This window comes from Nannospalax galili, unplaced genomic scaffold (assembly GCF_000622305.1).
Source record: "Nannospalax galili isolate Female #2095 unplaced genomic scaffold, S.galili_v1.0 scaffold663, whole genome shotgun sequence".
Classification (NCBI taxonomy): domain Eukaryota; kingdom Metazoa; phylum Chordata; class Mammalia; order Rodentia; family Spalacidae; genus Nannospalax; species Nannospalax galili.
This window is the reverse complement of record NW_008351881.1, coordinates 7,953,807-7,966,960: the sequence shown is the minus strand read 5'-3', so window position 1 is coordinate 7,966,960 and position 13,154 is coordinate 7,953,807. Positions and strand designations below refer to the sequence as shown.

Below are 13,154 nucleotides of genomic sequence, written 5' to 3'. Positions count from 1 at the left end.
CCAGTGAACCAATGTTCTTATCATAATGATGCTATTTCCATGTGAAATTTTTATGAAATCCAGCATGTAATAACAACGTTCTGTGACTATTAAATAAGTGTGTATGCACACACATGTATATCTTCTGCCAAATCCCTATAGTAATTCCCTGCTGCAGTGTTTCCCTACCCCAGTCCATCATCCTTAGGTAAGAACTTTCTTTGTATGTGTAGTTGTGACAAGTGACCCCCATCAGGATGGAGAGCTAGTTGCTGAACCTTTCTGAGGTTTGGTCTTATTCATTTTTGAAAAAACAAAAGTTCCTCTTTAGATGACAACCATCAAAGATGACAATTTCCATCAAATTATGTACTTACGAAATATATTACAGAAATAATTATTAATCATATTCAACTGTATACAGTTGGCCCTTCATGTCCTAAGGAGGTTTCGCAGATCTAATCCATCATAGTTGAAAAATATTTATTAAAGAATAATATCTGTACCAAGTGTGCACAGACTATTTTCTTGTTGTTAGTCTTTAAACAACATAGTCAATCAACTATTTACTGTACGTTTATTGTGTACTTGATATTGTAAGTAATCTAGAGATGTGTTAAAGACAGAGAATGATGTGGTTTAGTCTTTAAACAACATAGTCAATCAACTATTTACTGTACGTTTATTGTGTCCTTGATATTGTAAGTAATCTAGAGATGTGTTAAAGACAGAGAATGATGTGGGTAGGTTCTGTGGGCTTCTGCATCAGCAGAGAGTCCTGGAAGCATTCTTCTTTAGACACTGAATGGTGAATAGAGTCATGCTAGCACACCTCTTCTACATGCACAGAAAGAGAAGCAGACAGCAGTCACAAAGCATGTTGACACTTCAATTCCTGGGCACATCCTGAGGATAACTTTTACTAAAGTTAACCCAAGTTCAGGAAAGATCTGTGTCTGGAAAAGTCTTGTGGCAGCACTAACGGAGGCAAACAATAGGAGATGCACATCCGTGTCTCTCTGACATGAATGACTTGACCTTCACGACTCCTGTTTCCTTTCCCTTCATCACAGATGTGGGACCTTCGGAAGTCATTTAACCATACTTATTTCATTTGTAAAAAAGAATTTCTAGAACTTTCTCACACAGGGCTATTGTAAAGATCAAATAAGATAGTGCAAAAGTACATCGTGAACAAACGTATGAAATAAGTGTGAGGGATTTCTGCCATTGGCATTTGTTGGCCAAACCCTTTTGCTACCTTGATGGAAATCAGTTCCCAGTCTTTCACTCAACTGACCACCCTGATGGACATTCTTGTGCATGCCTTGTGATCACCTTTCTCCTTTATTTCATACACAGTTTGGAACTGAGGTGGTCTCATATCGAATGGTCCCAGACTGAATATGAGGTCTGTGAAAATGTGGGCTTATTACCCTTGGAAGTTACCAGAAGGGGATATTCCATGGACTCAGCCTTCGTGGGTGTAGAGGTAACAGCTCTATAATGCAAATTGTTAAGCTAAAATCCATGATGTTGGTTGGTACCTTTGATGATTTTCTTAGAAAAATTTAGAGTGACCAAGGCAATTGAACTGCAGGGGTGTCACTCTATTCTCAAAATTTTAAGTACAAAATATCTGTGTCCCTTCAACCTCCATTTAGGTTCATTAATTCATGACAAAATTTTTAAATATTTTATTGTTTTCATTTTGTGTGTAAGAGAGTATTGCCAGCAAGTATATAAGTACACCCATGTTGTGCAGTGCCCAGGGAAGTCAGAAGAGGACGTCCCTGGAACTGGAGTTATGATCAGTTGTCAGCCACCATGTGGGTGCTGGGAACCCAACCTCTAGCCCTCTGCTCCAGCCTGCTTTACAGATTTTTTTTAAAAACCATTTTTAGTTTTGAAATCTGTTAGTTTCTACATCTTCTTTAATTTTCCAAAGTTTGATTTCACAGAAAAATATGTCCAATTTAGTAAAACTGGATTAAAACTCTGCTTTGAAAAGTGTATACAACACTTTCTATGGGGCGCCTAAAACAAAGGTCAGTCCTCTGTGAATGAAACAGGATTGCTTCCCATGTCTCAGTGAATAAAAGCAAGAGAGAGAGAGAGAGAGAGAGAGAGAGAGAGAGAGAGAGAGGAGGTACTTTGTCCTGTTCTATTTACCTCCGTTCATTGAATTGTGCCCCTTCACCTGACCTGTTTTTCCAAACACTTTGCCTCAAACATTGCTTTTCCCACCTAGGATTCTGTAAACGCAGTCGTGGTAAATACTAGGTAATTGCATGTATGAGAACCATGCAGGCAAATAGAACTTCCAGCATATGGTGGATACAGGTGTACAATGGGCCACCTTTTCCCAGCAAAAGGTAGTTCTGGGGAGCCTTGGCATTGCAGACAAAGAGCAAATGGAAGTTTAGGAAGCAGTCCCTTCCTCAGCAGAATGTTTCCACTACAGGCCCCTTAGCCCCTTAGCACCTTTGATTTGAAATAAAGATGTTATCTGAGGCTACGTAAATGGGTATTTTAATGTTTAAAGTTGTGCACGCCATTCATTATTTAAGCACACAAATATATTATTAATTCACCTGACCATCCTTAATGTTTTAAAAATGTTGAAAATTAACAGCTGCCTGTTATGTTTGCCCAGGATTTCATTGGTTGACTTTTTTCGAACTAGCTGCAGATAGTATTTTAAAAATATTTCATTTATTATTTTTATTTTACGTGTATGCATGTATTGCCTGCATGTAGTTAAGTGCACCGTGTCGTGCAATGCCCACGGAGGACAGCAGAGGCTGTCGGATCTCCTGGAACTGGAGTTATGGACAGATGTTAGCTGCCATGTTGGGTTCTGGGATCTGAGCCCGGGTCTTTGCAAGAACAAGCAGTGTCCTTAACGGCTGAGCCATCTCTCCAGCCCCTGCAGATGCTTTTCAATGCACATTTAGGCACTCTCTGGGGCATTTAAGGCCGTGACTTCAGAGCCTTCCTTACACTTGCCTGTTTAGATTCCTGTCCTGGATCAGAGATGCAGGGGAGCAGTCAGTAGTCACTTAAGAAGAGGGCAATTTTTCCTTTTTATGGCTTCAGTGAGAGGGAACTCTAAAGCTGTGGGTCCACAGTGTGGATTGCCTTAAAGCATCTGTTTACCAGGTCTGTCAGTTCCACAAAGCTCTTATTCACAGTGGTGAAGCTTGATGGTTTCATCCTGCAGGAGCCTGTGCAAGACACATCTGGTTAATCTGGCCTAAGGGCTTTCAGCCCCTCGACCTTGCAGGGTCCCTCTAGGCGGATTGCCAGGGTCCACAGGCTGTCGGGCCTTCCTGCGTCCTCTCCTCCTTTCTCTCCCCGCTCCTGTGAGGCACTATTTTGAAACTAACTTGATGTGGAGGGAATTTTTTAATGAAATAAAATTGTGCTCATAACAAAGAGAACAATAAGGCTTTAAACTTCATGCTATTTTTTTTTCAATAATTGGGTCATTTTTTAAAAAAGAAGCAATAAGTTAACTTTAAGAAAAATCCTTATATAGTCTGAATCCAAAATGGTTTACTATAATTTTTTTTTTTTTTTCGGTCTTTTTGAGACAGGGTTTCCCTGTAGCCCCAGCTGGCCTGGAACTCACTGTGTAGACCAGGCTGGCCTTGAACTCAGAGAGATCTGCCTGTCTCTCCCTCCCGAGAGCTGGAATTAAAAGGCATGCACCACCACACCTGACTTACTATAATTTTTAAATCCTACCTAATATTAAAAACAGATTTGAGACCATGAATTTGGGCTAGTATGGGGGAGAGTTGATGTCTACTATAGGATATTTACTTTTGTTTTAAAAAGACATTTTTCCCCCCTAAGGTCAACCAAGTGTCAGCTACAGTTGGAAAAGATTTCACTGTAACTCCATCGAAACTGATTCAGTTTGATCCAGGTATGTTTTGTATCTACAGTTCATGTTCTGTAAGCAATTTGGAGACCGTGGAGAAGATAGGAAATTATGCAACTTCAGTCAACTAGATGACTTTGGGCCTGGAGTTCTGCTTTCTATTATAAGTGAATATTTATTTTAAATGAAAAGAAAGGTCATAGCAAATACTAGACATAAAAATATCAAAATAAATATCCAAAGCAACCCAGGAAAAACAAGATAATTTTAAAAGTGTTTCAGTAATTTAATTGCTACACATTTTGGTAGAAATGTTTGATGTCATAATTACATGGATTATTACAAGAAATTGGAATAGGTGGATGTAAGGTGTTTCTAGGGAAAGTTGTTATTTAATTAAATAACACTTTGCTTTAAGTATAGAAAAATTTTACTAGGTGTAATACGGCATCTTCTCTTGAAGATGTTCTACTGTGTACAGTACATAAACATGAAAATATTCACTAGCAGTAGTTTCAGAACCCAAGTTTAAGCCGTTGTTCTGGGTCAGGAAAGCTATGGAACAGTTCCCTAGGGAGGCAGTTCTAGTAGATGGAGAAGAAAGGCACTGGCTTAGCTCTGGGGAAGTCTGCCTGAAGCCCCCAGGCTGGACCCCATGCTTTCCTGGTTGGCTCCTGTGAGTGCACAGGTAAGTCTCTCTCCCACCCTGTCCTTCCCTATGGTCTGGAATGGACCTGGGCCACCCATCCAAGAGCAAAATGATAAGTCCTGGAGAAGCAGCCAGGACTTGTGGCACTGAAGAAATGCTCTGCACCCCAAGAACCCTCCACCAGCTGTCAGTGCTTGACACATCAGCCCAACACGTTGTTTCAGGCCAACACAGAAGGAAATGACTAAATATCGTTACCAACCCCAAACTGAAAGTCTTCATATTAGACAGGAAAGGAGCACTGTTCTGCTGTTCACAGCGAGAAACATAGCATCTGAGGGTGACATTGCTTTCCTATAACAATGTCACCAACACTCTTGCTCATTCTGCAAGCTCTCTTCTGCAGCCCTGCCATGAAAGGGTTAATGTCCTTTTTGGCATCCCCAACCTTCCTCTGTTTGAAAGTCAACAGTCTTTGCCCTTTGTCCTTTCTTTTATCCCTATATGTTGCAAGATCCAAAGTAACTTTGGCTTCTGTTAGGTTTTCAGCAACCCACCAGGTGCTCTGTTTGGATTGATAGGAACGAGAATGTGTCTCACTGGGGAGACTCGAAACTTACCTCTTGGAGATTCCATTGGATAAGATAGATGCTCATGTGTCTAAACAGTTTACACACTGTTTTGATAGATACTAATGACTTCTGGGGACTCTAGATGAGTTTATGATTTTAAAGATTGTTTGTACATTGAAAAGTAATAGAAGCATATTTTATAAATTTTTTAAAAGCATATGCTTGGCTGTTCATCATTTTGGAATTTATTAGGTCAGAAATAGTTTCATATTGTGAAGTCTGGTTTCAGAGAATTTTAAAGTTCTCAAAGTTCACAGGTCCAGTAAATGTTTATATACTCTCTTATTATAAATCCATGTCTCTTCTGATTCTGGTTTCCCCAGCTCCACCCCAACCCTTTGCCCAAAGCAATATGTTCATTTCTCTGGAAATATCAGCTTCCCTGATTCTGGAGAAACAGAATGAATGGGCCATCCCAGATCTGGGCTACTGTGAGGTTAGAGAGCTGGGGGGGAGGGGGGGCTGGCCAAAATGGCTTACTTTGTAGCTCTTGAGCCAAACCCAAACAGGAATCCTGAGTATTCATTCAGCTATTGAGATTAATCTTAAATACATACGTAAACACTCTTAAGAAAATGATTGCTTTCCTTTAAAATATGTGTTCTCAGGTTTGCTGTATTCTTAACGGAAATTTCATCATTCCTAAGAGTCAAAATGTTTTCCAAATTAACAGATCTCTAATGTGGCATTTGCTAAAAAATATTGAGAAAATGTCTCTCAATAGAGAAATCTGCTTCACAGGAAAATATCCAGAATTCACTTACTCTGTAAAGTAGGATGTGTTTGAACAAAATGGCACCTTTTGTTTTGTGGAAACGGGGAGGGGGCAGTTGAGGCCTTCTGAAAATGCAGGTATATCTCAGGAACTTAACAAATGCTTTGCACCTTGAAAGTTAGAGAAAGAGGAGACAAAACAGCCAGCATGAGGCTCTTACCTGCAGTCTCACTAACCCGGGAAGGAGGCACACACCTGGGAGGCTTGGAGCAAACTGAAATGTAAACCAACAAATCAGCCTGGGAAACAGATTTTTTTGTGTGTATTGGGTTTTTATTTAAATAATGCTTAACTTTCCAATGCTTGGAGGTCAGAGCAGTTCTCTGAATATTGGCGATCTTAGTGTTCACAAACTCACTTCCTTGTCCACTTCTAGCTGCCGAGAAGGTCCCCAGTGTCTCTGGATACTCAAACTTCACACAAAACACTCTCAAGTTCAGTTGGCTAAATCATCCACTTTCAGAAATCCACTTCCCAGTGTGAAGCTTCCCTCACTGACAGTTGTTTAAAGTCTGAATCTGGCCACCTGGTATCCAGGACTCTCTTGAGTCTGGCTGTCAAATTATCTGCAGCCTACAGCCTCCTGTCTCCGGAAACAACCTCTCTCCATCCAGCTGATCTTCTTATACTTCCCCAACCTCAACATGGCTTACTTCCTTAAATTGCTTCTCATTTCCTCCCCCTCAATCTGTTTGTGGACTCCCCCAAGTGCCTACTCAATGTACCTTCATTCTGTATCTTTTGTCAGTGGATCACATATGGCTTTTAATAGTTACTTGACTTTTCTTTTACATCTGTAGAAGGGTTACAGAATCTATGTGTTCCGCATCCACCTATCCAAACAAGCACAGATTTAAAAAAAAAAAAAAATTAAAAAAAGAAACCTGCCTGGATTGAATGCAGAGGCTTGATTTTCTTGTCATTATTTGTTGAACAATACACTATTTACGTGATGTTTTATATTAGTATTACAAACAAGCTAGAGACGATTTGAAGTTTGTAGGGGCATATATACAGGCTATGTAGAAGGAACTCAAGCATCTCCTGTGGTGTTTGGTGTCCAATGGGAGCCCTGGAACCAATCTTCCTGGATACCCAAAGATAGCTGAATTTGTTTTGTCTCCTCCAAGAAGTTCTAAGCTCCTTTAGGCCAGAACTTGACTTGTGCTATACTCCTTGGGTATGCCCCAAGCACTTAAGTATAAGACATACATTTTGATGAATTGATTCATCCATCCTTGAGATGGGAATATAGAATACTTTATATCAGATGGTTCAAATTCCATGTCTTTGGGAGACTGCAAAAGAATTAATCTGAAAACACAGTCAATACTGAAAGATTAATAAATTGTCAGCTTTTTTAACAAAATTATTTCAAACGCCCTTATTTTTTCCGTTGGAGGGCAGCCAAGTATAGGACAAGTGAGCAGTTTCAACTTCCCAATGGATTCTGCAGGGATTAATGCGACTCTGAACAGGCTTTGCGATCTTATGAGATACATCCTCAAGAGGGAGGCACCTTATAATGGCAGAGTTAGAGACATCAGTCTGTGAAGGCAATCTACAAGTGCAAAGTCACATTTACACAAGAGAAGGTTAGGAAAAAGCGTTATATAAGATTCATGGGAGAGAAAACGTTCAAGTAGTAAATGGCAGGGCAAACTTTGCAAGTTTAGCCCTGCAAAGCTAAACTAACTTTCCGCTCTTACCCCTCCCTTTAAGCCTCTTTCCCTAATACACAACCTGCTTACTTCCTGACTTATTTTCCCTTCTAAAATATTGGGAAAGCTGTCCTATAGCACACATCATAGACAATGGTAAGGACCGGGGTCGTTTCAGAAGTGTCTTCCAGCCTGCATATTTTCTGTTCTGAGCTTGGCCTTCCATCCCAGTGGCGATAGGTTGGCTGGGATACAGTGGTGGAATCAAAAGTGTTTTGTGTTAAATTCAAAAAGTTACTGTGGAACAAACTTGATTGCAACTCCATGATAGAGAAAGAGAGGGGGAGGGGAGGAGGGCTATCTATCTCTAAATCCTTAGGCATACAGTCTCTCCAGGAGGATATCAAACTTCCAAGTGTTACATCATCAGAGGATGCGGCTGTGAGTAGGGAGGATCCAGGGAGGTAGGGCAGCTGACACAGGCAGCTGTTAGATTCTGTGTAAAGTACCATTCAACAATCACTTCTGTCTGCAGCAACACCTTAAGATTTTACAACTATTAAGATTTTCAGATTGTAGTAACTACTATTTTTAAGAACAGAAAGGACAGGTTGAGGGTGAAATTCTGTCTGGGATCTTGTCTATTAACTATTCTCTTCTTCCCCTGCATAATGCAGCTTACTTTTTTGTTACAGTGTTTGCATTGAAACCCAATCATCATTGTCCAGGAACAAATGTGGTCTTTTTATATTATTTGGGAGAACAGCAGGGCCTCAGTGAGTTGGTGGCAGTACAATAGCTCACTCAGGCTACCACAGTCTAGCTGTAGACATGTTAATTAATATATTTCTCTGACACCTAGGTGATTGAAATAGCAATTAAAGAGTAATTAAAATGTTTACTTCTTGTAGGAATGTCAACTAAGATGTGGAATATAGCAATTACCTATGACGGATTAGAGGAAGACGATGAGGTCTTTGAAGTAATTCTGAACTCCCCTGTGAATGCGGTTCTTGGCACAAAGACAAAAGCCGCAGTGAAAATTTTGGACTCAAAAGGAGGTATTCTTTTGATCCTCATCCTGAAATCAGGAGCGGTCCTGGCGCCGCGGCTGCTGCCTTTCAACAGCCAACGTGCTTGATAACACCTTCAAATCAAAATGCTTAATTTCTTGTCAAGAAAGCAGCCTCCGTCATGACTCTGGTTTCTTTATTCTGGTTTCTGCTTCATGTGGTTTTCCTCCTGCTAAGAGCGATGGCTGCAGAAAAGCAACAAGTCAGTGCCATGGTCGCTTTTTTCTAATCGTTTGTTGTTCTCACAGAGGGGGAAACAATGTTGGTGAGAATCTATCGACAATTATTTCCCCCCAGAGTTAGCAGGGCTGTAATTATCTTTCTCTGTTAAAGAGAGCTCTCAATGCCTAAAACTGGAGCCCCCACTGTAGTGTGACCAGGAAAATTCTAAGAAGGGAAGGAATTGGAGAAAAATAGATGTGAAGATGCAGCTGGCTGGAGACTGGGGAGCAGCTGGAGAATACTAATGAAAGTCTTTGGGCTGCAGAGCCAAGCAGGTCCTGGGAAGGGTGTGCAGGAAAACAACCTAGGAACAAGTGAAATAAAGGCCAAAGCTCTTGGTGCTCTGAGCTTTTGTTGTGCTAAATTACTTCTGTTCTGGTTCCTTATCTGTGTGACATTCGATGTGTCCAGCACGGCACTCCACCTTACGCTTTTTAAAAACTGCTTGCCATGCCCTGTGATGCGTATTTTTTTTTTTTTTAACCTAGATTCTATCGCCTCCTCTCTCACCCTATGGGAAGCATGGATGCTCTCTTCTTGCCTTTATAATACCCATGTTTCCACAACATCTTTCCTCACCACATCTGTTTCTTTTCCAGTAGAAATTTCTAATCACAGTAAACACACAAAACATGTGAAATAAAAAATGGCCTGGGTTGGGAATATAGTTCAGTGACAGAGTGCTTGCCTGGCATGTGACTCTGTTTTGTTCCCAGTACTGTTTTGTTCCCAGTAAAAAAAAAAAAAAAAAAAAAAAAAACTTGACGGAGCTTCTAACTGGAGGTTGCTTTTGTTTGACTGGTTTTAGTTTTTGGTTTTTGCACAGTGGCAGCACAGGGGTGAGGGGGAGTGGTTCTTTTTTTAAAATTACATTTATTTATGGGGGTGTGTAGAGGTCAGAAAACAACCTTTAGGAATCTGTTTTCTCTACCATGTGGGTCCCAAGATCAAACTCAGGTAGTCATGCTTGGTAAGTACCTTTACCTGCTGAGTCATTTCACTGGCCCAATTCTTTTTTGTCATTTCCAGTGCCTTTCTAGAGCATTTCCAGAAATGCTATCTTTCTAGGGTTTTGTTCCATGGCAGTTGAATACAAATTTTTATAACGGTTTCCTGATCCATCTTTAAACAGTTCCAGTTCCTACCTCTAACTGAATGCTTTTGAAGTGTGTATGGATAACACCTGATCAGTGAGTAAGCCTGCGGTATTGATAAAAATCGCAGGAGGGAGGTGAGGCAGCTTTCTAAGTACCTGGTATGATTATAAAAATCATGACGATGATTTCCACTTATGATTTGTAAAATGGATTTCATGACTTTATAATCACCCTAACCATGTGCAGAAAGATACTGCTATCCCGGGTGGAAAATGATGAAGAGAAAAGGAGTTTCTGGCAAATGGCAAAAAGGCAACATCTGGTAGGAAATTCATCTGTCTAGGTTTAATGACAAGCTGCTCCAGGAACTGTGTCCACCCCATCACTTATGTGCTTATACAGTGTACTGATGGCCTGCCATCTTGTATACCTGCAGGACAGTGCCATCCTTCAAATTCCTTCAACCAAAGCAAGCACAGCACCTGGGAGAAGGGCTCTTGGCATCCACTGCCCTCAGGGTCATCCTCACCCACCACTGCTGGCTCTCCTCATCTGGAAAGAAGGCCCCCTCCATCTTCCAGGCAGCTGGTCATCACCAAAGGAGACACCCTGTGGGGCATTGATTCTACAGAGCTCTCTCAAAGGAGGCTTAGGACCCATGGGAACGGCAAAGCAGTAAGGATGGGGACCTTCTGGGAGTGGATGTGTGGATTCATGCTAAAGTGTTCTGAGACACTGCAGGATCTGTTTCGATTCTCATAGTAAGCAAGACCACAGTTCTTTGCAGAATCATGCAGTGCCTTTTGTGGTAGGAACATTGACTCAGTCATATGATTCCTGCTTTGGTTTCCTTTGTGATGAAGACAGAGAGGTAATAATCGGTGACCCTACAACAGAAGGGCATTTAAGTCATTCACTTGGATGTGGAAGCCATAACTTTGACCTTAGTGGCTGAGTTCTGATTAGACTTGATTATTTTTAAAATAACATTGAATTGGACATGTAAAATTCCATGAAACTTTTTTTTTTTAATTTGATATCCAGTATCTTACTGGAAGATTTGTTTTTCAAGTAAACTTTGCTTATATGCTGTCCTTTGCTGATTTCAGGTTCATCCATTCTCTGTTTTTAGAAATGGAACAGACATCATCTATAATGTAAGCATAGAGAATTGACAAGTTTCTCATATTTATGCATGAAAAATACTAAATGAAACTATTATGTCTTTTTCTCCCTCTTTATTCACATAGCTATAGATTTTGTTCTGAAATTTCTTTGTTTCTGAGAGAAGATTGGATAATAGTCAAGAAAAACTCTTTCATCTCTTTGCATTGATACAATCTTTGAATTACTCATTATTAGAACAAAAGATTTTGTTTGCCATCTTGACGCTTATTTTTTTTTTTTCCCTATTGTTATTTTCATGGTTTCCACAAGTATCACGGGATGGTCTCCTTGAAACTAGAGGGTGATAGTTTCTCGGCTCACAAAAGGAAGGCCAAAATGCCCATCATCAGCCAGCCACATGAGACAATCAGGGAGGCAGAACTGCCTCAAGCAGATAAGGTGGAATCCACAGCCAACTCACACTTTCCCAGACAGGTATGGAAGTCTTTTCTCCTTCCTGTTTGCCTTATAACAAACTGTTTGCTGGTCCATAAACATACTTAACTCACAAACAGCCTTCATGTTTGGGGACTGTTTACTACATGTAGTTGTTACCCAAAATGGGTAGATGTGTTTTCAATTCACAGAAAGTCAATTCTAGACTGTCTTTCTTCCCCACAGGGTCAGCGACCCCTGTTTCCAAAGAACTGCTCTGTGGAATTAAAGGGACTCTTTCATTTTGAAGAAAGCATCCATAAATTATATCAATGTGATGGAATTGCCTGGAAAGCCTGGAGCCCCCAGACCAAGGTGGGACACTGGCTGGGCAGCCAAGAACCTTCAGTTGCAGTATGCCCTGTGATGAGCTAGCAGAACAATCTAATGTGGCTGCCGATGCATGTTGTGTCTGCCTACCCATCTTATACTCTTTGAAGGCCAAGGGGAAAAACGCCCCAAAGTAGCTTTCTAAGATCACAAAATATAGTATTAAATCAACCAATTAAAAAAGCTGTTTACGGCCGGGCGTGGTGGCGCATGCCTTTAATCCCAGCGCTTGGGAGGCAAAGGCAGGCGGATCTTTGTGAGTTCAAGGCCAGCCTGGTCTACGTAGTGAGTTCAGGTCAGCTGGGACTATAGGGAGACCCTGTCTCAAAAAGACAAAAAAAAAAAAAAAAAAAAAAGCTGTTTACCTGCTTTGTTTACTCATCAGAAGGTGAGGGTTATAAAGTCAAACCTTTGCTAACTATGATGCTGTTCTCTGTGGGAAGCAGTTTATCTCTCAAGATGGAGTACTGCAGTGAGGTTTGCCTCTGCTCTGTTGAGGTTAGGAGACTGGCAGGGTTCGGAAGCGAGGCTGACTCTACCTTGTAGAGTCTATGCTGATGTGAATGCAAGCAACTGTTTTGCAGGGGCTGGGGGACAAGTCCTGCCCATCCGGATGGCACCTTCACTTGGGCTACTGTCACACCTTGATCACACGGGAGAAAGGCACCTGGGCCACAGCCACTCGAGCTTGCAGGGAACAGTAAGGAACACGTGACTGATATTTTCTTTATTTTCCCATGTACCTATGGGCCTGAATCATTCTTTCAACAAATATAGAGTGTCTCATGTCTGCTTTGACTGAGGGGCTTAACAGGAGTTTTGTAGTTCAGAACGAATTTTCAACTTGCCTTGTTACTATATGATGACTTAGTTCTTTTCGGTTACATCTGTACTATTGCCACATTTTTTCTTTTATGTCCATCTTTTTTAAGAAAAATCATAAGAGCTTTACTGAATCATCAGCATTGTAGGTTCTGATCTCTCTATCTTGTCACATTTTTTCTTTTATGTCCATCTTTTTTAAGAAAAAACATAAGAGGTTTACTGAATCATCAGCATTGTAGGTTCTTATCTCTCTATCTCTCTCTCCTCCCCACCCCTCCTCCTCCTCCTCCTCCTCCTCCTCCTCCTCCTCCTTATGTATCTCCTCTGGGGAAGCTGGAGGCAGGCTTGAGAAACTTCTGCTGCCTGAGACAGTCACGTGTGCTCGGGACCTCTCACCTGAGGTCTCCGGGGGCTGTACTG

At 41.1% G+C, this 13,154-nt stretch overlaps 1 protein-coding gene across 7 annotated transcripts in view; it reads left to right on the top strand.

Moving 5' to 3' along the window:
* Positions 1-13,154, top strand: part of Frem1 (FRAS1 related extracellular matrix 1) — a 172,493-nt gene that overhangs the window by 145,244 nt on the left and 14,095 nt on the right. For 5 of the 7 annotated variants that reach the window (XM_029553929.1, XM_029553925.1, XM_008848839.3 and 2 more), the window contains 8 exons: positions 1,342-1,471; positions 3,841-3,913; positions 8,497-8,646; positions 10,414-10,652; positions 11,087-11,134; positions 11,415-11,579; positions 11,766-11,894; positions 12,494-12,609. In XM_029553929.1, coding sequence (XP_029409789.1) covers positions 1,342-1,471; positions 3,841-3,913; positions 8,497-8,646; positions 10,414-10,652; positions 11,087-11,134; positions 11,415-11,579; positions 11,766-11,894; positions 12,494-12,609 — 1,050 coding nt within the window. Of the gene's footprint in view, positions 1-1,341; positions 1,472-3,840; positions 3,914-8,496; positions 8,647-10,413; positions 10,653-11,086; positions 11,135-11,414; positions 11,580-11,765; positions 11,895-12,493; positions 12,621-13,154 lie in introns of all 7 variants that reach the window. The other 2 variants (XM_029553927.1, XM_029553926.1) reach the window with 2 other exon arrangements.